Source organism: Oncorhynchus clarkii, chromosome 6 (genome assembly GCF_045791955.1).
Source record: "Oncorhynchus clarkii lewisi isolate Uvic-CL-2024 chromosome 6, UVic_Ocla_1.0, whole genome shotgun sequence".
Classification (NCBI taxonomy): domain Eukaryota; kingdom Metazoa; phylum Chordata; class Actinopteri; order Salmoniformes; family Salmonidae; genus Oncorhynchus; species Oncorhynchus clarkii.
This window is the reverse complement of record NC_092152.1, coordinates 86313962-86340904: the sequence shown is the minus strand read 5'-3', so window position 1 is coordinate 86340904 and position 26943 is coordinate 86313962. Positions and strand designations below refer to the sequence as shown.

Genomic DNA, 26943 nt, shown 5'->3' with positions numbered 1-26943 from the left:
CCAACCCAGACTGACTCACATGGAGCAACACAACATATCACCAAGACTGTGACAATCTATTTCTACATAGTACTGTATCACTCCACAGGCTACTAGTGGACTGTCTGTCTGGCAACTGTCTACTTCCCTTTTCCTGGCTGCCGAGGGGCTACTGTAAAGCCCTGTGGACTGTGGGACAAGCCGTGTTGGACAGTTGGATATTGGTCTCTTTCTTTAGTGCATAACTGTATGGATTAACTGCTGTTCTGTACCATGGCGTTCCTGACACTCCAGGAGGATTTCAACCATGGTAAGAGAGATAGACGGCTGTAATATCAAGTTACAGACTAAGTTGAACAGGGCAGAAGCACAGTATAAGTGCAGAGGGACTCTGGTTGAAGTGTTCTATGGGCATATAGGAGAGTCTAAGAGACATGAGAGGTTTGTTGGCTGGCCGTGTAGGAGAGTCTAAGAGACATGAGAGGTTTGTTGGCTGGGCAAGATCCTGTGACTGTCTGTTTCAGCCGAATAGCAATTTAGTTTTTGACGATTGTAGATGAACAACGAGCGCTTAGAGATCTCTGTATGTCTCTCTTTTTCTCTCTCTTTCTCTCTCTGTGGTGAGATATGGTGAGCTGGAAGCATGAGTCGAGGCGGAGGCAGGCAGAAAGACAGACAGGCAGACAAGCAGGCACTCAGAAAGACAGGCATGCAGGCAGGCAGGCTTGTGATGAGCTTCCTTTGTGATTATGCCCGCTGTCATCATCACAGCAGCATATAAGGTGACAGACGGGTGTAAACAGAATTTTCACGTCTCCTTGGAGACACGGCAGTCAGAAACCACTCTTCACACTCCGAGGACAGAGAACGTTCTGTGCAGATGAACTAACACTGGAATGAAGTCCCAAATAGACCCCTATGCCCTAGGGTGCTATTTGTAATGCATCCCGGGACTCAGACAGGGATGTCTCAGCCCGTAAAGCACAGCACATCGATACAAAGTGGTTCTGTGGTAACAGTGTAGACACAGGTGTGTTGTCCCTGTGTGCATTAGGATAGAGTTTAATATGTGATGTCAAAGTCACGGCAGCTTTGTTTTGTCAAATCCAGCTCCCACTATCTATGGTGCTACTTCATACTGACCATCTGTGTGGTGCTACGGCTTCAGTTTCAACAGATCAACATTAGTTACATTAGTTACATTAGTTACATTAGCAACATTAGTTACATTAGTTACATCAGTTACAATAGTTACCTTAGTTACATTAGTTACATAAGCTAGTTACATAAGCTAGTGTGATGGATATCCTACTACTTCAGCTCCCCTCAGCAGGTTGACAATATGAATGACAATATGAATATACAATATGAATGTTTTTTGAGGGGGAGTCTAAGGGACTCAACAAATGATACTGTAGACTAACCTTGGGGGACCTGTAGACTAACCTGTAGACTAACCTTAATCTATATATTACCGTAGTGATTCATCTATATATTACCGTAGTGATTCATCTATATATTACTGTAGTGATACATCTATATATTACCGTAGTGATTCATCTATATATTACTGTAGTGATTGGTCTATATATTACCGTAGTGATTGATCTATATATTACCGTAGTGATTCATCTATATATTACGGTAGTTATTGATCTATGTCATAGTTATTGATTTATGTGTGAACGTAGGCAATTTGTACCATTGGTCAGAATTCCATTCAGCTACTTTTCTTTACACCTTCATATGGAACTGTCATAGAGAAGCTGATCTGTAGCCTGCTCCTTGGACATGGTCTCAAAATGCTCACCTCACCATGTCTGTCGCATAATAGACTGAGCATCCTTCCAGTCTCTCCATCCCACTAGTCTACATCATCATCATCATCATCCCAGGCTGGGTCAGGTAACGTTCTGCAGCATTCTCAGCCACACGGCTCTTCACATGGTCTGCTGGCCCTGCTGATGGACACTGCAGTTGATGGGAGCAACCTACCACATTGCTCCTGCTGCTTCCGCGTCCGGCCTCTTCCGGTCCTCTCATTAAACTGGCCGATTCTGTTGCTCGTTCATTCATCAACATATCCTACATATCCTCCTTCCCCGCCGCTCTCCCCTGCTCTGGTGCTGCCTATGCTGATGTTGTTACATCACACTGGCTCACAGACTGACTGGTGAAGCTACTGCATAGCAGACAAGGACCCCAGACCCGCAGAATATATCGGAATATCTCTGGATCCGAATATTTAGGCTATTCTGTTTTATTTCTGTGTGATTTTTATTCCTTTATTTGGCATACTATTTTCGGAAGGATGTAGGTAGATCGCAGTGCGAGAGATTCCACATACCGCCAGTCGGGGAAAAAAAAGAAGACAAAAAAAAACCAGCAGAAAAAGGCGACAAGCCCTGCGCATCATGACAGATGGACTATCTAAATCCTCGCGCAGCACCAGTAACCTTTCCGAGGGACTTTTACCTCTAACGCGGCTAATAACCCAGTACTGTGTACCATAATCTGAAAATAGCATTTAGGCCAAACTCAGAAAACACTGCATTGCTGCTGAAGGATGAAAAACAACGGCAGCACCTCCGCAGTCCTTCGCAAGCAGAAGGATTTCCAAAACAAGTGTGTCTGTCTTGTCTGATTGACTTGCTTGGAAGTTGACACAAATATTAGTATCTCTCTTGAGTGTTGATTTTGAATATTTATTTTTTGAATATTTTGAGAATATAAATATAATCCTCCGTCTCAGCAAGTGTGTGTGACATATGGTCCAAGCGTAACAGGCACTGACTACACCTGTGCCCAGTCAATAACAGGTAAAATACACGCGAGAGAAGTACAGAAAACTATAGGTCATGATTAAATGATTGATTGAATTTGATGTGAAGATAAGCTTATACCGCCTATCGATCTGTGTTTTACTTTAAGTTTAATACATGAGGATTTCATTGAGCAGTCAGACTCAACCGCATAGTCTCTGTGTTTACTATAAATATAAGATATAGGCTTTATATATATATATAGGCTCAATATGATTGTCAATTAGGCTATAGGCTTTATATAGGCTGAACATGACAGGTTGTCAATTAGGCCTATGCATTATTTTATGTACAGACCTACGTCTAAAAACAATGACCTTCTGAATTAACATAATCCTAACTATCAGCAGTTTAATAATGAATTGATGTTAACTGTTTTTAATGGCTGTTAATTGATTTTTAACTGTTTTAATGACTGTTACTTAATGTTTAACTGTTTTGCGTTTGAGGTTTCCCAAGGCTGCTTTGATCCTCCAGTCAATAGTGATGGCGGCCTGTTAGTGTTTTTCCTTTGTATTGGGGCTATCTATTTAGGATAAGATTCTGCCTGGCTGGCTGTCAATAACTTCAGGGCCCACAGCGTAAAATAACAGTTTATTCGGACACTAAGACTATTTAAAAAAAAAAACATAACAAAAAACACAGTCAGTAAAATAACATCAAACAAACATTAGAAGATAGAATCGCCCTAAATATTTGTTTTATTCCGATATTTTGAATTTACCGCCCGATTCCCCATCGTCTCCGTTCTCCACGTCTGTTGAATGACGCCGACGCTGACGCGGGCAGCCAGTCTGAATGGCGATGGTAACAGACTCGCAGCGCGGTGCGGACGGAGCGCAGCCCGACCTTATATCGCTTTGAAAAAAACATCGCTATATCAAATGAAACGGACGAGAACAGTAAGTGATTCAATACTATTTTTTTGTTTTGTTTGGTTGGATAAGTGTATTGTTATGTGGGAAGGTCGTATTATGTTTTTAAACGGCAGATGATGTGATATTTTCGACGTCGGCTTTGTGTTAGGAGGGAGCAGGATCCGCTGTTGTATGCCTCAGAGGGACGACCACGGAGCCGAATAAAGCTAACTAGCGACGGCCTTGTGAGGTTAGCCTGCTCAGACCCTCTGGCCAACAACAGGGCGCCTTTGTTCATGTCACGGGGATCGTTGAAAACCTCTCTCACTCGTATCGACCAAATATGTGGATAAAACGTTGTTTATATGGGTAACGTTATATAGAAGAAGCCTTTGGCTGAATATCAACGATATTTCATTTTCCCCTGTTAAGGTTAGGATAATGCGAACAGTCAACTAGGGGGTCTGTTCCCCGAATTATCACCGGAGTCGGAGGTTCACGACTTTAATGGGGGGGATCACATGGTTAACTTGGCTAGCAGTGGCTATCTGGAGAAAGTTAATCGTAATAACGTGGTTATCTTCACACAAAATAACCTATAGTCGGCAATACGGCGAACATGTTTTGTTGGCAAACTGCTATCGCCATGTTATTTACATTTAAACATTTCGGAGTGTTTTTCTGGTTCCGTTTTGGATAGAAAGTGTGTCGCTAGTTAGCGAATGATGCTACAGTAGCTAGTTTACCAGCCGACTCAACTCCACGATTTACTATGGAGTTGAGCGGCGCAGTGTTAACATTTATTTATTTAATTTTTTAAAAGGAAAAAAAGTAGCTTTTGTCCATTTGTCCCTAGATTACATAATAGGGATTTGTTTTTACGTTTATGCTGTCCCTCAGTCCTCTCATGCAATGAGTCATTAAAATGCACATTTAAAAAAAAAAAAACAGCAAGTACTTTTTTTGAAAATAGTATACACTTTATTTTTTAACTTGTTATTATTGTTTATGCCTTATAGAGAGCTGTGGTGTCATTTGACAAGGAGCCGATTTAATAAATGAACTTCACTCGCTGCAGCAGAGGGGTGAGGACCAAGAGGCTAGAGTGGCGCTACCTCAGTGGAGGAGCAGCTGAGTTGAGCCAGGCAGGGTACACAAACACGGAAGTCACTAAATCCCGAGTGGCGCAGTGGTCTCAGAGTGACGTAGAGAGCAGCTCGCTAAGACACCGCAGTACCTGGTTTGAAACCAGGCTGCATCACATCCGGCCTTGATTGGGAGTACCATAGAGCGGCGCACAATTGGCCCAGCTTCGTCCGGGTTTGGCCTGGGTCGTTGTAAATAAGATTTTGTTCTGAACTGACTTGCCTAGTTAAATAAATTAAATCAACCAAAACTAACTGGGGCAGCCTTTAAAAAGTATCTAAATACTTTTCCCAATAAAAGTCACTGGAAGGATCTGACTTGCTAAATCTAGCAACAAAGTCGCTAAATTGGCAACACTGGAGTGTCGAGAGTCATATTTAAAATGAAGTTTTTATTAAAAACTACTGATTTCATTACCCAAAGAATAACCTGCAATTACATACATTGTTCTCTGTAATTGCAGGCTAACGCTATTCTTTGGGTGCTGAAAGAGGTATTTTTTATAAAAACTGTTATTTTATTTGAGGTTGGAGGTCCAGTCCACCCACATTTAAGCCAGGTGTACAGTTGTGGCCAAAAGTTTTGAGAATGACACAAATATTAATTTCCACAAAGTTTTCTGCTTCAGTGTCTTTAGATATTTTTGTCAGATGTTACTATGGAATACTGAAGTATAATTACAAGCATTTCATAAGTGTCAAAGGCTTTTATTGACAATTACATGAAGTTGATGCAAAGTGTCAATATTTGTAGTGTTGACCCTTCTTTTTCAAGACCTCTGCAATCCTGCCATGGCATGCTGTCAATTAACTTCTGGGCCACATCCTGACTGATGGCAGCCCATTCTTGCATAATCAATGCTTGGAGTTTGTCAGAATTTGTGGGTTTTTGTTTGTCCACCCGCCTCTTGAGGATTGACCACAAGTTCTCAATGGGATTAAGGTCTGGGGAGTTTCCTGGCCATGGACCCAAATTATCGATGTTTTGTTCCCCGAGCCACTTAGTTATCACTTTTGCCTTATGGCAAGGTACTCCATCATGCTGGAAAAGGCATTGTTCGTTACCAAACTAGTTTTGCCCATTCTAACATCTGCCTAGCAACTTTCCACGGACCATATGGTCTTTATTGCAACTTGGCTGGATTACAAAGCCAGGTAGCTAGCTATTTTATTTTAGAAGTTTATTGACTAAAACTGGACGTTTTCCTAATAGTTAAAATATAAGACTATTTTCCAATAAATATCAAGGGTCTTATTCTGTTGACGTGATCATCGATGCTTGGCTGCCGTTTGACAACTAAACATCATCTCGCTCTTTTGTCGAATAATAATCAAATTATAGTCTTATAGCCACACTGTATCTATACCCACACTGTATCTGTACCCACACTGTATCTGTACCCACACTGTATCTGTACCCACACTGTATCTATACCCACACTGTATCTGTACCCACACTGTATCTGTACCCACACTGTATCTATACCCACACTGTATCTATACCCACACTGTATCTATACCCACACTGTATCTGTACCCACACTGTATCTATACCCACACTGTATCTATACCTACACTGTATCTATACCCACACTGTATCTATACCCACACTGTATCTATACCCACACTGTATCTGTACCCACACTGTATCTGTACCCACACTGTATCTGTACCCACACTGTATCTGTACCCACACTGTATCTATACCTACACTGTATCTATACCCACACTGTATCTGTACCCACACTGTATCTATACCCACACTGTATCTGTGAGCGTGCCAATACCAGAATGGACACACTTGCTATACATCTTTTTTTTTGTGAAAACCATCAGTAGAGTTGAAAATGTGATGAGAAACCATTTAACTTGCTTTTATTTTATTTTTACGTGGGAATTTAACCGCAAAATGTGTTTTGATGCGCACTATGTCATCACTATGTCATCACTATGTCATCATGCACAAGTCAATTTGATGGAAACTCCGGTGGGGAAAATTTGCATATTGTTTTTATGCAGATTTTTTTTGAATATTTGTGTGCAAAATCTGTCGCCAATTGGATGAAAAAACCTAGTTTGAAAGTTTTGAAATGTATTAGCTAGCATTTCTCTCCATGTATTTCTCTTTTGGGTCATCTTAAATTGGACGGTGACAGTCGTTCAGTCCGTTTGATGTCAGGCTGTTAAAACGGCTGAATGGAACTGTGTCCAGTCAGCCAGCCGTGGGCAGTGTTACTATTGTCTAATTGTTGTCTGATTGCTGACCTAAAGCATTGTGTTGTTTCTGTTTCAGGTTACCCCTATGTAAAATGGAGGATAGTTTTGATTGCGACTGTGGTGAGCTTGAGCCACCCGATTGTTGAGGGCCAGACTACTCTGTGAAGACTAAAAGGCAAGACACCATTTTTGGATGAGCGGTGGTTTCAACAGGAAGAAGATTTGAGTAAATACAACAACAAAAAACAAAAAAAAAAAAAAAATTTAAAATTGTAGTTATTTTTAGCGCAATTGTAATCAATGCAGCTACACAGGATGAGTCTATCACTGAATGTATCTGCACTGTGAGGATGCAACAAGATGCTGTTGTAGTTTTTGAATTGGCCTCTTGAGTTCATTCCATTATTGCTGGCTGTTAAACACTATAAACGTTTAAAAACGGTTTAAAAACCGGAGAAGCTGCAAAAAACAACAAACAAACAAAACAGATTTTGAAAAAGTAATTCATATTAGGCCTGGAAAAACTTGCTCCATTTGTCAAACAAACATGACTTTCTACTCTGGTTGTGAGTCCGAGAGCCGTGTGATTCTGTGAGGGTTAGACAGGGGGAAACAGTAGTCTTCTGTAAGGGTTATACCATCCACAATTTCTATTTTCACAATGTTACCCACCAGGCAAGACCTCCTATAGCTTATTACCAGTCAGTTTGTCCATTTTTGTATTGAACAACCCCCAAAGTCAATCGCAAACTTAGTCAAAACACCAAATCCAAGATGGCGGAGAAGTTTGAGTCTCTGATGAACATCCACGGGTTTGACCTGGGCCCACGTTACATGGACCTGAAGCCTCTGGGCTACGGAGGGAACGGCCTGGTGTTCTCAGCCATCGACACGGACTGCGACAAACGAGTGGCGGTGAAGAAGATCATTCTGACGGATCCTCAGAGCGTCAAACACGCCCTGAGAGAGATCAAGATCATCAGGAGGCTGGACCACGACAACACCGTCAAGGTAACACAGGAAATGCTGTAACGAACTGTACAATACTTTATATTGGCCTTTCATATGGAAATGTATTTTTGTCAGGACAGCAGTGGAATGGGTCAGCTCCTAACACTGCAGACAGTGGAAATGGGTCAGCTCCTAACACTGCAGACAGTGGAATGGGTCAGCTCCTAACACTGCAGACAGTGGAATGGGTCAGCTCCTAACACTGCAGACAGTGGAATGGGTCAGCTCCTAACACTGCAGACAGTGGAAATGGGTCAGCTCCTAACACTGCAGACAGTGGAAATGGGTCAGCTCCTAACACTGCAGACAGTGGAATGGGTCAGCTCCTAACACTGCAGACAGTGGATTGGGTCAGCTCCTAACACTGCAGACAGTGGAAATGGGTCAGCTCCTAACACTGCAGACAGTGGGAATGGGTCAGCTCCTAACACTGCAGACAGTGGAATGGGTCAGCTACTAACACTGCAGACAGTGGAAATGGGTCAGCTCCTAACACTGCAGACAGTGGAATGGGTCAGCTCCTAACACTGCAGACAGTGGAATGGGTCAGCTCCTAACACTGCAGACAGTGGAATGGGTCAGCTACTAACACTGCAGACAGTGGAAATGGGTCAGCTCCTAACACTGCAGACAGTGGAATGGGTCAGCTCCTAACACTGCAGACAGTGGTAATGGGTCAGCTCCTAACACTGCAGACAGTGGAAATGGGTCAGCTCCTAACACTGCAGACAGTGGAATGGGTCAGCTCCTAACACTGCAGACAGTAGGGGGCAGGGGGGGGAGAGACTCCCCTTGCTCAAGTCACACTGCAACATCAAACTCTGCAGTCATACGACTTGGCCTGAGTCGAACAATACAAGTCACTTCCAATTGTTGGACTACCTCCCACTAGTTAGTGCTTAAACAGACAGGATGGAAGTTACACTGCACACAGTCAGGAACACACAGACAACATGCAGGTGTATCTGCTCGTATGAGTTGATGTTAACATATGAACACCTTCCCTCTGCCAGGTATTTGAGACCCTTGGGCCCAGCGGTCGTCACCTAACAGAGGACATAGTCTCTCTGACAGAGGTGAACTCTGTGTACATCGTCCAGGAGTACATGGAGACAGACCTGTGTCAGCTCCTGGAGAGGGGTCTACTCTCTGAGGACCACGCCAGACTCTTCATGTACCAGCTGCTGAGAGGCCTCAAGTACATCCACTCTGCCAACGTACTGCACAGAGACCTGAAGCCTGCCAACTTGTTCGTCAACACAGAGGACCTGGTGCTGAAGATAGGAGACTTTGGACTGGCCCGGATCATGGATCCTCACTACTCACACAAGGTAAGAGGCTAAAACAGAGGCTAGTTAAACTAACAGTCATTACTGTCTGTAATATCCATGTGATACCTGCCTAGCGTTCTGGCTTTATTGCCCAGAAACCAACTGGGCTAATCCCTCGGGTGACGCCATCAGCCTATCACACCACACTGCACCGCAGGAAGTTAACAAGGAGGTATGGTAGTTCCTGATGTCGCGCCTCCGTTTCCCTTCCCAGGGGAAATGCTTCCGCTGAGATAAGGGCCCTGGGAACCAATATTTCCGTTGAGGGGTGGGAGGCCGCATCCACATCCTGCCCCGGTGCCGAGGACAAGAGTTTAGACTGTTGACCAGGCTGTGTGGTGTTGACCAGGCTGTGTGGTTGTTGACCAGGCTGTGTGCTTGTTGACCAGGCTGTGTGCTTGTTGACCAGGCTGTGTGGTTGTTGACCAGGCTGTGTGGTTGTTGACCAGGCTGTGTGGTTGTTGACCAGGCTGTGTGGTTGTTGACCAGGCTGTGTGGTTGTTGACCAGGCTGTGTGGTTGTTGACCAGGCTGACCAGGCTGTGTGGTTGTTGACCAGGCTGTGTGGTTGTTGACCAGGCTGTGTGGTGTTGACCAGGCTGACCAGGCTGTGTGGTTGTTGACCAGGCTGTGTGGTTGTTGACCAGGCTGTGTGGTTGTTGACCAGGCTGTGTGGTTGTTGACCAGGCTGTCCAGGCTGTGTGGTTGTTGACCAGGCTGTGTGGTTGTTGACCAGGCTGTGTGGTTGTTGACCAGGCTGTGTGGTTGTATACCAGTCAGGCGTTAAAACTTCAGAGATGTGGAGATGAGGCTGATATGTCTTGGCTCTGGGAGAATGTAGGTTGAGGTGGCTCTTTCCCCAGTCCTACACTGCTCTTTAGACAGGACTCCGAGGGGAGAGCAGGAGTCACAGAAGAAGGAAGAAAGAGGTGAGGAGAGAGCTGAGGAGTGGAGTAGTCACCATGCAGCTACAGGTGTCTTAGATTAGTCATCACCGGGGCCTGTCTGGTGTGGGACTCGGCCCTCTCTCTCTGGCACAGCACAGGATTCACTCGGGACTTTTACAGTTAGCTAGGCCTCACACTTTCTCACACACACTGCTCAGCCCCGTGCCAGAGTCTTTTACTGCGAGGCCACAGCTTCACACACACACACACACACACACAGCCCAAAAGCAGCTGGTTTTAGTGGCTCATATCGCAGATCAAGTGTTGACTCGCTACTCTCCAATGACGCATCGCTAGAGAACACTCTCTCCTTTGAATAGCAATCGTGCTGGGGACACGGCAGGAAACTGGCATTTCCGTGTGTGTGTGTGTGTGTGCTACAGGTGCCTGTTTGAAGTTGGAGAGATTTTCTCACGATCTTCAGTCTCTAGCCAGACATTCCCTCCTCTTCCTGCCTCTCCTAGCCCCTATAGCAGCTCTGTTCTGCTGTGTGTTTCCCCTATCTAAGCAGGTGTTGTTTTGATGAGGTGGAGGTAAGGGAACGGCCAATTGAAAAGACCCTCTGCTGATGTCAACTCTTTTTCTATTTCCGTGGACTGCAGAAGCTCAAGTGTGTGTGTGTGTGTGTGTGTGTGTGTGTGTGTGTGTGTGTGTGTGTGTGGACACGCTTCTCTCTGCAGAGGATCACGGCCATTTGGTGCCGCATTACATGTACCATCCAGAGAGCCTGGACACACACACAGCCTGGGGGGGGGGGGGGCTTGACTCCCGTGCCCCTGCCTGACCAAGCTGCCCTGCTGTTGGGGTAGCTGGCTGGCCCTGCCTCTCTGCATGCTATTTGTACAGCTCACTCTGTCTAAATAAAGAACCAGCCCATTTGCAGCAACTAACCTTGGTCTCTGTTGGGACACTGGTAAGAACTGGCACACGTCTCAATGTATAGATATTCTAGTGTGTCTATATAGATGCTATATTTGAGCAATATGGCCCGAGAGGGTGTGGTGTATGGCACGACGTAATGCCTGGATACAGCCCTCAGCCGTGGTATATTGGTCATACACCACAAACCCCCGAGGTGCCTTATTGCTGTTAGAACCTGGTTACTAATGCAATTAGGGCAGTAAAAATGTACGTTTTGTCATACCTGTGGTATACGGTCTGATATAACACTGCTGTTAGCCAATCAGCATCCAGTTTATATTTGTATATATCTTCAGCAAGACCTACTCCATGTCCTGTGTTGTACATGACCAGAGATGGGCCCTGATTGGCTTAATATGACAAGAGATGGGCCCTGATTGGCTTAATATGACAAGAGATGGGCCCTGATAGGCTTAATATGACCAGAGATGGGCCCTGATTGGGTTTAGGTGATTGGGTTCTTATGGAGATTACATTGTCTGTTTCTCAGACTTCCTTTAGGCTCTATTGAAGTTCTCCAGATTTGTCCCATCCCCCCACCCTTAGAAATATTCTGAACTCTGCTAGAGGATTGAGTGGTTCTGTATGTTGAGGGGTTCTGTATGTTGAGGGGTTCTGTATGTTGAGTGGTGTGTGTGAGAGTCTGTTGTGTGCAGAGTTTCTCAGAGCCTCCTCAGCCTGCTTCTGTGGGACCCGCAGCAGTCAAACACCCAGTGGCCCACCACCAAGAATGTCTGGAATTCACGTGCAGGCAGGAATCAAGCATCCTGTGCATTTTCCTCCCTCCCTCCCTCCCTCCCTCCCAGCCAGTCAGTCAATCATTCCTTTGTCCTGCCTATCGTGGGAGCCTTTCTCCAAGGCTAGAGCTGCTCTCAAGCTGCTAGCGTAGCATAATCATGCCTTGAGGTTAAGCAGGGAACGTGGCTGAGCTGTTACAACCAGTGTTAGTTTAGCATTTAGCTTAGCGTGCCCTTGGGCTGACTAGACGCATGGGATGGCAAAAGCATTGCATTTGCGTCCGTTAGCTTAGCATTAGCATCCCTTTTTCGGCTTGGCACAGTGAGCGTGGCAGGGACTCGGCCGGGACCAGAGTTAGCTAGCTTAGCAGTTAGCTTAGCATTAGCAATAGCATCCCTTGGCACAGTGAGCATGGCAGGGACTCGGCCGGGACCAGAGTTAGCTAGCTTAGCAGTTAGCTTAGCTTAAGTGTGCCCTTCAGTGAAGCAGGTCAAGGGGCATGGCTGTGTAGACTAGCATTAGCTGAGTGATATGACATCTGCTCAGTGAGGCAACTTGACCTCCTATTTTACACGTTGTAATCCAACCCTGAAGATTTCTTAATGCAAAATGGCTTTTGACATACATACCGAGGGTTTGTTTATAGGAATATAAAACGTTTTATTGAACCCAGTTTTGTTCTAGGAAGTTAGACAAAATGAATAACATGACGGTCTTTTACATGTGAGCAACAAGTGGTTTAAGGGGTGTTTTTTTTTTTTAACCAAGTAAGTTAGTCATTTTCCAAACAAGTCGTTTTCATCTAAAACCCTCCAGGCCTGTGTGTCATTATGAAGAAGCAGCAGACTGTTAGGTTTGCAGATGGTCGCTGCTCTTGATGTGCAGGTGTACATTTCCTGGAATGTTATAAAGAGAGAGGAGGGGGGCTGAGACGGAGGAGGGGGGCTGAGACGGGGGAGGGGGGCTGAGACGGGGGAGGGGGGCTGAGACGGGGGAGGGGGGCTGAGACGGGGGGGAGGAAGGGAAAGATGGGGGTGCTGAGACAGGGGGGAGGAAGGGAAAGATGGGGGGGCTGAGACAGGGGGGGAGGAAGGGAAAGATAGAGGGGAGAGAATGTCATTCCACCACCACACATGCTTCCTGCTGTAGCTCGGATCACTCCACCACAGTCCTCCTCCCATGACACACATACTCACGTTGACCCAATTACCCAGCTATAGCAACACACACACACACACACAGCGGTCCTCTTGGCTCGCCGCTTCCACTCCAAGGTTCACAAGGCTTTTAAAAAATGACTTGAGTCGTGTGTAAGCAGAGCAACAGCTCTAAAAGAAACCATTCTACATGCCAAACACATCTCCTCTGGATTAAAGCTGTGTATATAAATACATGCCTAACACACATCTCCTGGGGATTAAAGCTGTGTGTATAAAGACATGCCTAACACACATCTCCTGAGGGTTAAAGCTGTGTGTATAAAGACATGCCTAACACACATCTCCTCAGGATTAAAGCTGTGTGTATAAAGACATGCCTAACACACATCTCCTGTGGATTAAAGCTGTGTATATAAATACATGCCTAACACACATCTCCTGGGGATTAAAGCTGTGTGTATAAAGACATGCCTAACACACATCTCCTGGGGGTTAAAGCTGTGTGTATAAATCCATGCCTAACACACATATCCTGGGGGTTAAAGCTGTGTGTATAAAGACATGCCTAACACACATATCCTGGGGGTTAAAGCTGTGTGTATAAAGACATGCCTAACACACATCTCCTGGGGGTTAAAGCTGTGTATATAAATCCATGCCTAACACACATCTCCTGGGGGTTAAAGCTGTGTATATAAAGACATGCCTAACACACATCTCCTGGGGGTTAAAGCTGTGTGTATATAAAGACATGCCTAACACACATCTCCTGGGGGTTAAAGCTGTGTGTATATAAATACATGCCTAACACACATCTCCTGGGGATTAAAGCTGTGTATATAAAGACATGCCTAACACACATCTCCTGGGGGTTAAAGCTGTGTGTATATAAATACATGCCTAACACACATCTCCTGGGGATTAAAGCTGTGTGTGTGTGTGTGTGTGTGTGTGTGTGTGTGTATGTATATATATGTATGTATATATATATATGTATATATATATATATGTGTATATATATATGTATGTATGTATATATATGTGTATATATATATGTGTATATATATATATATGTGTATGTATATATATATATATATATATATATATATATATATATATATATATATATATATATATATATATATATATATATATATATATATATATATATACATACACATATATACATACACATATATATATATATACATACACATATATATATATATACATACACATATATATATATATATACATATATATATATACATACATATATATACATACACATACACATACACATATATATATATATATATATATATATATATATATATATATATATATATATATATATATATATATATATATATATATATATATAAGTCAGTGTGTGTGTGTATAGCTAGCTTCGTGTGGTTCTCTGAGGAAATGTAGCCACTAATCCTCTGTCACCAGGTTCTCTGAGACAACCCTATAGTACTCTACAACTGCTGCCTTCCTCTTATTTTCCTCCTCCCTTCCTCTACACTCCCTCTTCATCCTCCCTCTCTTCCCTTCCTCTCCTTCCTCTCCCCACTCCCCCCCTTCCTTCCACTGAGGTGTTAGCCATCCATCTGAGACAGAAACATATAAGCTAAAGTAAAAATGTAAACTATTCTACACAGAAAAAAGGCTTTACATAGAGAACCATAGCATGCATGGCTGTTCTTCCTGTCATGAATGGAAGACCCACTAGTCTGGCAGTGAGAACAGCACAGCGCTCAGTGAGTGGAAACAGGGTTTTCTCTCTGTCACACACTGGGCTAGATAACACAGCCTCTCTGACTGTTGCAAACCTGTGGCTTTGGTCTGGTCTGGAGAAATGACTTAATGCGTCACTCCGGGTGTGTGTGTGACGTGTATGAATTCTCCTGAAATTAGTTAGACAATTAGTTAGAATGTTCACTTGTTGTAATCTGCTGTGGATTCTCAGAACCTCTTTCATTCTAGACTTCTTATGCAACATTACAGGCAGTCTACCATGCTGGTTGTTGCCAAATCTCTGACTACAGTCGTCTTGACTGCTGGGAACTGCTTGGAGTTTCCTCATTTGTGATAGTGTATTGACTGATTTCATGACATTCTGCTGGCTGGTTGGCTGGCAGACTGTTCTGGCTGGCTGGTTGGTTTTCTGACTGCTCCTTCAGTTGCTTAAAAGCTGCTGATGCAAGAGAGACATCTACCCATTTCTAAATATACCCACCCAGCCAACCGGGCCCTGGTGTTGCTTAGAATATCCACCAGGGTTTGTTAAGTAGATAATTTCTCCTGTCTCTACATCTAGATCATTCTGTCATTCAACCTAGATCATTTCTCCCGTCTCTACATCTAGATCATTCTGTCATTCAACCTAGATCATTTCCAGTTGGTGCACATGTCTCTTGGCCCGCTAGCTGAGCCTTGTTGTCCCTTGGTCCGCTAGCTGAGCCTTGTTGTCCCTTGGCCCGCTAGCTGAGCCTTGTTATCCCTTGGTCCGCTAGCTGAGCCTTGTTGTCCCTTGGTCCGCTAGCTGAGCCTTGTTGTCCCTTGGTCCGCTAGCTGAGCCTTGTTGTCCCTTGGTCCGCTAGCTGAGCCTTGTTGTCCCTTGGCCCGCTAGCTGAGCCTTGTTGGCCCGCTAGCTGAGCCTTGTTGGCCCGCTAGCTGAGCCTTGTTATGAGCTGAAGACATTAGACTGCTTAGTATGGGACTATCCTACCTGAGCTAATTCATTGATTTATGGGTATGTCCATAATAAAGGAGGCCATGGTTACAGACTGGTGTTCATTACATTTAGTAGGTCAGCACAACCTGTGTGCTTCTCAAAATTGTATAATGATATTCTGACTGACACACAGGGTGTGTGTGAGCCTTTCTAGCGACAGAGACCGAAACAGCCAGCTCACCACTCTGACGTAGCAGGGAACCAAACAGAAGCCAATGGAACACAACGGGGAGGGGCGGGGCCTACCTGAATTTGTCCAATAGAAACTTGTTATCGTTGCAAAATGTTTTCCATTTGGATTAAATGGTTTCAGTTGTGAAATGTTTTTCGACTAATGATTTCTCCCCAGGTCAGAGGGTGTTGTTTTACCACTGTAGCACGCACACACACACACACACACACACACACACACACACAGCATGGGACCTTGTGGGGATCTAGAATTGATTTCCATTCAAAATACTATTTTTCCCTAACGGCTAACCCTTCAGCTTAAAATAGCCTTTGACCTTGTGGGTGTGATCTTGTTTTACTGTCCTTGTGGGGGCTTTTGAGGATGGAAGAACAAGACGGGGGCCACTGGTTTGGTGGGTGCCTTTTGTGCTGCAGGGCCTGAGGGCAGACTGGCAGGCAGCGTATTGTTGCTGACTCTACTGTCCCGGAAGTACAGATCGGTGTGTGTGTGTGTGTGAGGCAGGGGGATTATCCTGCTTTCTGTGGCTGCTGACTGGGCCTGTGTATGTCTCCTCGCTCTTTCTCTCCCTTTTTTTCCCTTTCTGTGTTTTCTCTCCATTTTTGTGCGGCAAAGGGGCGAGGCTGTAGGGGCGAGGCTGTAGAGGCCAGGGTCGAGGCTGTAGGGGCCAGGGTCGAGGCTGTAGGGGCCAGGGGCGAGACTGTAGGGGCCAGGGGCCAGGCTGTAGGGACCAGGGGCCAGGCTGTAGGGGCCCGGCTGTAGGGGCCAGGGGCGAGACTGTAAGGGCCAGGGGCCAGGCTGTAGGGACCAGGGGCCAGGCTGTAGGTGGAGGAGTGGGTGGGTGGGATTGAGCTCTGGGACAAACGTACGTGTATCTCCTGTCGTCACTGAGGATACTGCAGGCAGGTCTAATGTGACAGGGCCGAGCAGAGCTCTAGTAGCTTTGATCTACCAGGGTGGGTGACTGGCCGCTGGGTAACACAAACAAACAGACGGCGGCTGTCTCCCAAATGGCAGCCTATTCCCTTTACAGTGCACTACTGTTGACCAGGGTCCATGTAGGGAACAGGGAGCCGTAGGGCTTTACAGTGCACTACTGTTGACCAGGGTCCATGTCGGGAACAGGGAGCCGTAGGGCTTTACAGTGCACTACTGTTGACCAGGGTCCATGTAGGGAATAGGGAGCCGTAGGGCTTTACAGTGCACTACTGTTGACCAGGGTCCATGTCGGGAACAGGGAGCCGTAGGGCTTTACAGTGCACTACTGTTGACCAGGGTCCATGTAGGGAATAGGGAGCTGTAGGGCTTTACAGTGCACTACTGTTGACCAGGGTCCATGTAGGGAACAGGGAGCCGTAGGGCTTTACAGTGCACTACTGTTGACCAGGGTCCATGTAGGGAACAGGGAGCTGTAGGGCTTTACAGTGCACTACTGTTGACCAGGGTCCATGTAGGGAACAGGGAGCTGTAGGGCTTTACAGTGCACTACTGATGACCAGGGTCCATGTAGGGAACAGGGAGCTGTAGGGCTTTACAGTGCACTACTGTTGACCAGGGTCCATGTAGGGAACAGGGAGCCGTAGGGCTTTACAGTGCACTACTGTTGACCAGGGTCCATGTAGGGAACAGGGAGCCGTAGGGCTTTACAGTGCACTACTGATGACCAGGGTCCATGTAGGGAACAGGGAGCGGTAGGGCTTTACAGTGCACTACTGTTGACCAGGGTCCATGTAGGGAATAGGGAGCTGTAGGGCTTTACAGTGCACTACTGTTGACCAGGGTCCATGTAGGGAACAGGGAGCCGTAGGGCTTTACAGTGCACTACTGTTGACCAGGGTCCATGTAGGGAACAGGGAGCTGTAGGGCTTTACAGTGCACTACTGTTGACCAGGGTCCATGTAGGGAACAGGGAGCCGTAGGGCTTTACAGTGCACTACTGTTGACCAGGGTCCATGTAGGGAACAGGGAGCTGTAGGGCTTTACAGTGCACTACTGTTGACCAGGGTCCATGTAGGGAACAGGGAGCTGTAGGGCTTTACAGTGCACTACTGATGACCAGGGTCCATGTAGGGAACAGGGAGCTGTAGGGCTTTACAGTGCACTACTGTTGACCAGGGTCCATGTAGGGAACAGGGAGCCGTAGGGCTTTACAGTGCACTACTGTTGACCAGGGTCCATGTAGGGAACAGGGAGCCGTAGGGCTTTACAGTGCACTACTGATGACCAGGGTCCATGTAGGGAACAGGGAGCCGTAGGGCTTTACAGTGCACTACTGTTGACCAGGGTCCATGTAGGGAACAGGGAGCCGTAGGGCTTTACAGTGCACTACTGTTGACCAGGGTCCATGTAGGGAACAGGGAGCGGTAGGGCTTTACAGTGCACTACTGTTGACCAGGGTCCATGTAGGGAACAGGGAGCCGTAGGGCTTTACAGTGCACTACTGTTGACCAGGGTCCATGTAGGGAACAGGGAGCGGTAGGGCTTTACAGTGCACTACTGTTGACCAGGGTCCATGTAGGGAACAGGGAGCCGTAGGGCTTTACAGTGCACTACTGTTGACCAGGGTCCATGTAGGGAACAGGGAGCTGTAGGGCTTTACAGTGCACTACTGTTGACCAGGGTCCATTATAGGGAGCTGTAGGGCTTTACAGTGCACTACTGTTGACCAGGGTCCATGTAGGGAACAGGGAGCTGTAGGGCTTTACAGTGCACTACTGTTGACCAGGGTCCATGTAGGGAACAGGGAGCTGTAGGGCTTTACAGTGCACTACTGTTGACCAGGGTCCATGTAGGGAACAGGGAGCTGTAGGGCTTTACAGTGCACTACTGTTGACCAGGGTCCATGTAGGGAACAGGGAGCCGTAGGGCTTTACAGTGCACTACTGTTGACCAGGGTCCATGTAGGGAACAGGGAGCTGTAGGGCTTTACAGTGCACTACTGTTGACCAGGGTCCATGTAGGGAACAGGGAGCTGTAGGGCTTTACAGTGCACTACTGTTGACCAGGGTCCATGTAGGGAACAGGGAGCCGTAGGGCTTTACAGTGCACTACTGTTGACCAGGGTCCATGTAGGGAACAGGGAGCCGTAGGGCTTTACAGTGCACTACTGTTGACCAGGGTCCATGTAGGGAACAGGGAGCTGTAGGGCTTTACAGTGCACTACTGTTGACCAGGGTCCATGTAGGGAACAGGGAGCCGTAGGGCTTTACAGTGCACTACTGTTGACCAGGGTCCATGTAGGGAACAGGGAGCCGTAGGGCTTTACAGTGCACTACTGTTGACCAGGGTCCATGTAGGGAACAGGGAGCCGTAGGGCTTTACAGTGCACTACTGTTGACCAGGGTCCATGTAGGGAATAGGGAGCTGTAGGGCTTTACAGTGCACTACTGTTGACCAGGGTCCATGTAGGGAACAGGGAGCTGTAGGGGAAGCTTCCAGAAGCAGATTGTTCTGTTGTTACAGCTTTGATGAGTCTCTGCTTCTCAACCATTAAGAGGTCGTTAGCTGAATGTAGTTAACAGGATCAATGGTGCTTTTGAAGTCGATACAGACCTGGAGAGAGAGAGAGAGAGAGAGAGACACACACACACACACACACACTGCAGTACAGTAGGATGACAACTGTTTCATTCATTGAAATAAACTAGTAACCTATGGGTCTGTGTTTTAGGTGTATCTCATAAGAGCTGATAAACCAGTTTCAGTCACATTCTGTTTATTCATTCTGAACACACACAGAGGGAGAAAGGTTGAGTCATTCTGAACAGGGAGAGAGAGGTTGAATCATTCTGGAGAGGGGTTGAGTCATTCTGGAGAGAGAGGGGAGGGGTCCTATGAATTCAGGTTTATCAGGCTCTTGCTCCCGTTCAACTCTTAGTGTGCACTTCTCACTAAAGACTTGTTAACTCACCCTCCCCTCTTCCTCTCTGCCTCCTCCTCCAGGGTCATCTTTCTGAGGGCTTGGTGACTAAATGGTACCGGTCTCCTCGCCTGCTGCTCTCTCCTAACAACTACACCAAGGCCATTGACATGTGGGCTGCCGGATGCATCTTCACCGAGATGCTCACTGGGAAAACGCTCTTCGCAGGTCAGTCAAGCACAGACTCACACGGGTTACCGGTGAGGCAGGTTCACTGTGCCACTGAACCGCGGGGCGGAAATGTAGGCCACAGGCTTCATGGCACGTGGGTTCTGGCAGAGCTCACACTCTCTCTGACTGACATGGTGTGACTGATATGGGGCAGACAGTTTAAGTGGTGCCACGGGGGGGGTTTGGATATGGAGCTGCTTGTCTATATCAGTGTTAACTCTGGGGGGGGGGGTGTAACCTTGAAAGTTAGCTTGCTAACTGAGGTAACCTGGAGAGTTAGCTTGCTAACTGAGGTAACCTTGAAAGTTAGCTAGCTAAACTGAGGTAACCTTGAAAGTTATCTAGCTAAACTGAGGTAACCTGGGGAGTTGGCTAGCTAAACTGCGGTAACCTGGAGAGTTGGCTAGCTAAACTGAGGTAACCTTGAAAGTTAGCTTGCTAACTGAGGTAACCTGGAGAGTTGGCTAGCTAAACTGAGGTAACCTGGGGAGTTGGCTAGCTAAACCGAGGTAACCTGGGGAGTTGGCTAGCTAAACCGAGGTAACCTGGAGAGTTGGCTAGCTAAACCGAGGTAACCTGGGGAGTTGGCTAGCTAAACCCGAGGAAACCTGGAGAGTTGGCTAGCTAAACCCGAGGTAACCTGGAGAGTTGGCTAGCTAAACTGACTGAATCTTATGCTTAGTGACCAGACAGAGAAGCATCAGGTCCTGTTTTTAGAGTCTTTGGTATCACTCACTCGACCGAGGATCGAACCCCCCCTCAACCTTTCAATCTCAGGAAGGACACTAACCACAAGGCCACTGAGTTGGTGGTCTGACAGTTGGGTGGAAACGAACCCTGTGTCCTCCTGTGTTTTTAACCCTGTTTTGAATTGGTGTTCTGCAGGAGCCCATGAACTGGAGCAGATGCAGCTGATCCTGGAGTCCATCCCTGTGCTGAGAGAAGAGGACAGGCAGGAGTTACACAGTGTTATCCCCGTCTTCATACACGGTGACATGTCCCAGCCGCACAACCCACTGGCCAAGCTACTGCCCGACGTCAGCCCACAGGGTGAGTCTAGACTCGCACTCGTGTAGACACATACACAGTGACATGTCCCAGCCACACAACCCACTGGCCAAGCTACTGGCCGACGTCAGCCCACAGGGTGAGTCTAGACTCGCACTCGTGTAGACACATACACAGTGACATGTCCCAGCCACACAACCCACTGGCCAAGCTACTGCCCGACGTCAGCCCACAGGGTGAGTCTAGACTCGCACTCGTGTAGACACATACACAGTGACATGTCCCAGCCACACAACCCACTGGCCAAGCTACTGGCCAAGCTACTGACCAAGCTACTGCCCGACGTCAGCCCACAGGGTGAGTCTAGACACACAACATACCACCAGGTGAACACACACAACATACCACCAGGTGAACACACACAAACTAACACAATCCTATTCTATACCATATTGTCCCGTACATATTGTCCCGTACATATTGTCCCGTACATATTGTCCCGTACATATTGTCCCGTACATATTGTCCTGTACATATTGTCCTGTACATATTGTCCTGTACATATTGTCCCGTACATGTCACACTGCACCATGGTAAATGCTCCTCTTCCCTTCCAGCCCTGGATTTCCTGCAGAAGATCCTGACCTTTAACCCCATGGACCGTCTGACAGCAGAAGAAGCCCTAGCCCACCCTTACATGTCTGACTACTCCTTCCCCCTGGACGAACCCGTCTCGCTGCACCCCTTCCACATAGAGGATGAGGTGGATGATATCTTACTGATGGACCAGGGTCACAGCCACACCTGGGACAGGTACATGGAGACGTACTGTGGTCTGCATACACACACTGGGTTCCATAGCTAGTTAGTTATAGAAGAGGGTTTATTTTACTGTGGAGGTCAAACTCAGGGGGTTTGTGTTTTGGGTTGTCTTAACCCTTCATCTCCCTCCCGCCAGCCGGTACCGTGACAGCCAGCTTTCAGAAGGGGACTGGCACCTCCACACCCACAGCACTCTGGACACTGACGAGGTACAGGTGGACCCTCGGGCTCTGTCTGACCAAACTGACGAGGAGGAGGTTCAGGTACGGAGAGAGAGACACACACACACACACACACACACACTCCTTCCTCAAGTCACCACCCTAACCCCTGTCCCTCCTACCCCTCCAGGTGGACCCTCGTAAGTATGCAGACGGAGACCGGGAGTTCCTGGACGATCCTTCCTACGGCTACTCCTCCCTCTTCACTCCCGAACGCTCGTGGCCCGACCCCGATGACGAACACTTCGACCTTCACCACGAGAACAAGTACTGTGACCTGGAGTGTTCCCACACCTGTAACTACAAGGTGGTGTCTCCGTCCTACCTGGATAACCTGATCTGGAGGGACAGCGAAGTCAACCACTACTACGAGCCCAAGCTCATTATAGATCTGTCCAACTGGAAGGAGCAGCAGAGTAAAGAGAAACAGGCTCAGGCTGCAGGCAGAGACAAGGAGCACAAGGCCCAGAAGAGCAAGTGTGAGAAGAACGGCCTGGTGAAGGCTCAGATGGTTCTACAGGTAGAGAAGGGCCCGGTGGAGAAGGACTCCCAGCAAGAGAAGAACCAGACCCAGACTACTCAACAGAATCAAGGCTTCGACTTTGACTCCTTCATCGCCGGCACCATCAAACTGAGCCTGCGAACTGAGCCCAGCGACGTGGGACTTCTGGGGGACGTGGGCCTCCTGAGCGAGGTGGGAGTGGGCCTCCTGAGCGAGGTGGGCCTCCTGAACGAGCTCAACTCGTCTGTGTCCCAGCTGGAGGCTCCGCGGTCAGGCTCCATGTCCAAAACCATCAGCCAGGAGAAGGAGGAGAAGTGCCTGGTGAACTTTGCTCAGGTCAGCATCACCGTGGGGACCGCTGGGTCTGGGGCGCGTCCCGCACACCCCTGGGAGAGCTTCGGAGGAGGGGAGAGGGTGGAGGAGCGGAGAGGTGGGTGTCTGATGGACGGGGCGGGGCGCTGGGACGTTGGGAAAGAGGAGCAGCTCCAGAAGGACAGCTGCTACACCAGCTACCTGGACAGACTGTTCAGCAGGAAGGACGAGGGCAGCGGGGAGAGTGCTGCTAGCGCCGCCGACACCCCAGAACCTGAGCCCTCGGATGTGGGAGGGGAGAGGGAACGGGACGAGGGGGGCTTCCTGGCGCGGAGCGGAGAAATCATGTTTAACATGCAGCTGGACTCTCTGGCGCTGCCGGGATTCGCTGCTACGACCGACGTGCCGCTCAAATCCATCCAGGCCTCCCTCGCTCCCTCCACGGTCAAATGCTCGCCTCAGATCGCCCACACAACCTACAGCAGCTTCTTCAAGCATCTGAATTAAAAAAAAAAAAACATAAATGATACAATACCATGTTCCTCACAGTGCAAGATCTCTAGGCTGGTTCTGTTCTGTTGTATTTTATTTCATTATCATAGTAATGTTATTTTACTTGAATCATTTCATACCTTATCGTATGGCTCCTTTTTTTTTTTTTTAAATATAAACTTTTATTTGTATATATATTTTTTTTTAGTTGTTGTTGTAGGAGTTAAAGGTAAAATAGACTGGGTTGAAAGTTGCTAGCATATGAAAACATCAGAGTTATTACTTCCGGGGTCACTGACCCTATACCTGAGTTGATCTGCCCAATTATCCCTCAGCATCCACAACCTGGCAGCATTTACACTGCACACTGACTACTGTAGACTAGAAGGAGAGGAGAGAAGGAATGGGGAAGAGAGAGAGAAGGAAGGAAGGTGGAGAATTGGATAGGGGGAGGGATATGAGAAGTGGTGCTATGCTAAGCAGAACAGCCCTGTTGATCCTGCAGCCTTTCCCCCTGCGCTCATCACTGATCTAAGACCTGTGGCTGAATAAGTGAAAGGAAGGTTTGCACCCTATCACTTAAACCAATCAGACCCTCGCAGATCAGTCATGTGGTCAACACAGGAAGAGGTGTATAGAAATCACAGCTTTGTATCTGTGCCATTCTGGTGTCTGTGACAGCATGGCCAGTGCCATTGAGGCTATCTCCATTTTAAAGTAGTATATTTTCTTCTTTTGATGTTTGAAGAGTGTAACGCTAATGTTGGTGACTTTACCGCCACCTGCAGTCTTCGAGTCTTGAAACCAAATCGTGTTATTCATTTATTGTGGCCACTAGATGGCGGTCATATAGCTTAAAGCCATTTACAAACTAGGCAAACCAATTTGAAGAAGACAAATGCTCTGCTGATCGCTCCCAACCCATAGGAATCACCCCCCACCCAGTTCAATACTTTAAAATGGTGGAAGCCCTCAATGGAAATGTCCATGCAAAAACAGGTTATTTCCAAGTAATGATCTCTACATCTCCATGGGAGGAAGGATACATATCTTAACAGAGCCAATGTGAGAAGATGGGAGGGCATTGTGAACTAAAGGAGAGAGGTGTATTGTGGGAGATGTAGTCATACTGACATCACAATCGCTGTAGGTCTTTTCACTAGGGAGGGAGGGGGGGGCAGGCTTTTCTTTAAAAAAAAAAAAGAGGTTTTATTTGAAAATGTAGTTTAATTATTTTTACCAAGTGTTTAATTTATTTCTGTATAATTTCCTAAAAGAGGCTTCCTGAAACCCCCTCATTTCATACTGTAGTTATTTTGACACATAATGCCAGCAGCGAACCATTACTCCTGGACCTTTTGTGAATGTGTTATCTACCTCAAGGTAACAGCAGCGAGAGACATTCGAAGCCGCACTAGTGCTTTACACACACACACACACACACACACACACACCACACACACTACCATCCTCATACACACACACACACACTCTCTCACTACCATCTTCATACACACACACCACACCACTCTCTCACCACCATCCTCATACACATTGCATTGACATAGTGACCTTCTCTTCTGTTTTGACAGTCGTGTTTCCATTATTTATTTCTAGCAGATATTTATTTGAACGGGACAACGTGTTATTTCAATGTAACTGTTCTGGACACCGAGGCGTTGGACGAGAGGGACGGGGGGGGGGTGAGATGGAAGGGCGAGAGGGACGGGGGGAGTGAGATGGAAGGACGAGAGGGACGGGGGGGAGTGAGATGGAAGGACGAGAGGGACGGGGGGGAGTGAGATGGAGGGACGGGGGGGGAGTGAGATGGAAGGACGAGAGGGACGGGGGGAGTGAGATGGAAGGACGAGAGGGACGGGGGGGGGTGAGATGGAAGGACGAGAGGGACGGGGGGAGTGAGGTGGAGGGACGGGGGGGAGTGAGATGGAAGGACGAGAGGGACGGGGGGGAGTGAGATGGAAGGACGAGAGGGACGGGGGGAGTGAGATGGAAGGACGAGAGGGACGGGGGGGAGTGAGATGGAAGGACGAGAGGGACGGGGGGAGTGAGATGGAAGGACGAGAGGGACGGGGGGGAGTGAGATGGAGGGACGGGGGGGGAGTGAGATGGAAGGACGAGAGGGACGGGGGGAGTGAGGTGGAGGGACGGGGGGGGGGGGGAGTGAGATGGAAGGACGAGAGGGACGGGGGGGGGGGAGTGAGGTGGAAGGACATCCCCATTTTTCATTGTGTCACTACGGTGAGTCATTAGTTATGGTAGGTTGCAAGTTGATCATTAATTAATCTGTCTAAGTTCTAGAAGCTTTCCATTTTCAATCATTTGTCATTTTTTATTTATAGGTGCATTCTGGTTGTTTTTTTTGGGGGGGGGGGGGAATGCTTCATGAGAAGCACCTAAGTCTTACTTTAAAAAAAAATCTAAATGTAAATTGTTAAAATCTTGTGCATGGAAGAAACAGGAGGTACATTAAAACGAAGTTAAGGGTCATTACATGTAATTGTTTTTATTACATATTTAAGTTTCCAAGCATGATACGATTACGTTCTGAAGGTGCAGCATGTTCAACACGAGGACATTTAGTTTTTGCCTTAAAGCTGCCTCTCCATTTTGTAATAATCGGTTCCCCTGTTCTTTGAAATATCTCATTTAATAAACATGACCAGCAAACAATTGGACTGTCTTTTTCTTTCTTCGTTTTAGAAAGGATTTGAAACCATTTGTTTGAAAGACAACTGTTGAAAAAGCGCTATGGACAAACACATCTTCATGCATCCTCTCCTGTCTCCCTTCTCTCCTCCCTCTTCTGTCTCTCTCTCTCTCCTCCCTCTCCTGTCTCTCTCTCCTCCCTCTCATGTCTCTCTCTCTCTCTCTCTCTCTCCTCCCTCTCCTGTCTCTCTCTCTCCTGTCTCTCTCTCCTCCCTCTCCTGTCTCTCTCTCTCCTGTCTCTCTCTCTCTCCTCCCTCTCCTGTCTCTCTCCTCCCTCTCTTGTCTCTCTCTCTGTCTCTCTCTCTCCTCCCTCTCCTGTCTCTCTCTGTCTCTCTCTCCTGTCTCTCTCCTCCCTCTCCTGTCTCCTGTGTGTAAAGTGCTGACTGCAGTCCCCTATTGTAGGGTCCAGTTTCACAATGTCCCCGTTGACTGGTTTTATTGCACAGCTACATGGACACGCCTTTACACACAGCTACTGAACCAACAGCTACATGGACAGGCTGAACCAACAGCTACATAGAGGTTTCTTTACACACAGCTACTGAACCAACAGCTACATGAAGCTCCAGCACCCTGTTCCCTATGTGGTGCACTACTTTTAGCCTTATGGGCCAAGGGAACATGGTGCCATTTGGGATGCACATTGACTCTGTCTACCCCCTAGGGCCCTGATCAATACCAGCAGATACCAGCACTCTACCCAGCC

The 26943-nt window shown here is 47.2% G+C and overlaps 1 protein-coding gene across 3 annotated transcripts; it reads left to right on the top strand.

Moving 5' to 3' along the window:
* On the top strand, positions 1 to 25253 carry LOC139411749 (mitogen-activated protein kinase 6-like). 3 transcript variants are annotated; one of them, XM_071158450.1, is made up of 9 exons: positions 3590 to 3703; positions 3828 to 3908; positions 7097 to 8031; positions 9045 to 9362; positions 20006 to 20150; positions 21039 to 21203; positions 21779 to 21974; positions 22120 to 22246; positions 22335 to 25253. In XM_071158450.1, exons 3-9 carry the CDS (start codon positions 7795 to 7797, stop codon positions 23523 to 23525), a joined length of 2379 nt encoding a protein of 792 aa, XP_071014551.1. In that variant the 5' UTR covers positions 3590 to 3703; positions 3828 to 3908; positions 7097 to 7794; the 3' UTR covers positions 23526 to 25253. The 3 variants fall into 3 exon arrangements, with proteins under 3 accessions (XP_071014550.1, XP_071014551.1, XP_071014549.1); XM_071158449.1 differs by lacking the exons at positions 3590 to 3703; positions 3828 to 3908 and adding an exon at positions 1 to 289; XM_071158448.1 differs by lacking the exon at positions 3828 to 3908 and having other exon boundaries at positions 3593 to 3703.
* The last annotated feature ends 1690 nt before the right edge of the window (positions 25254 to 26943 follow it).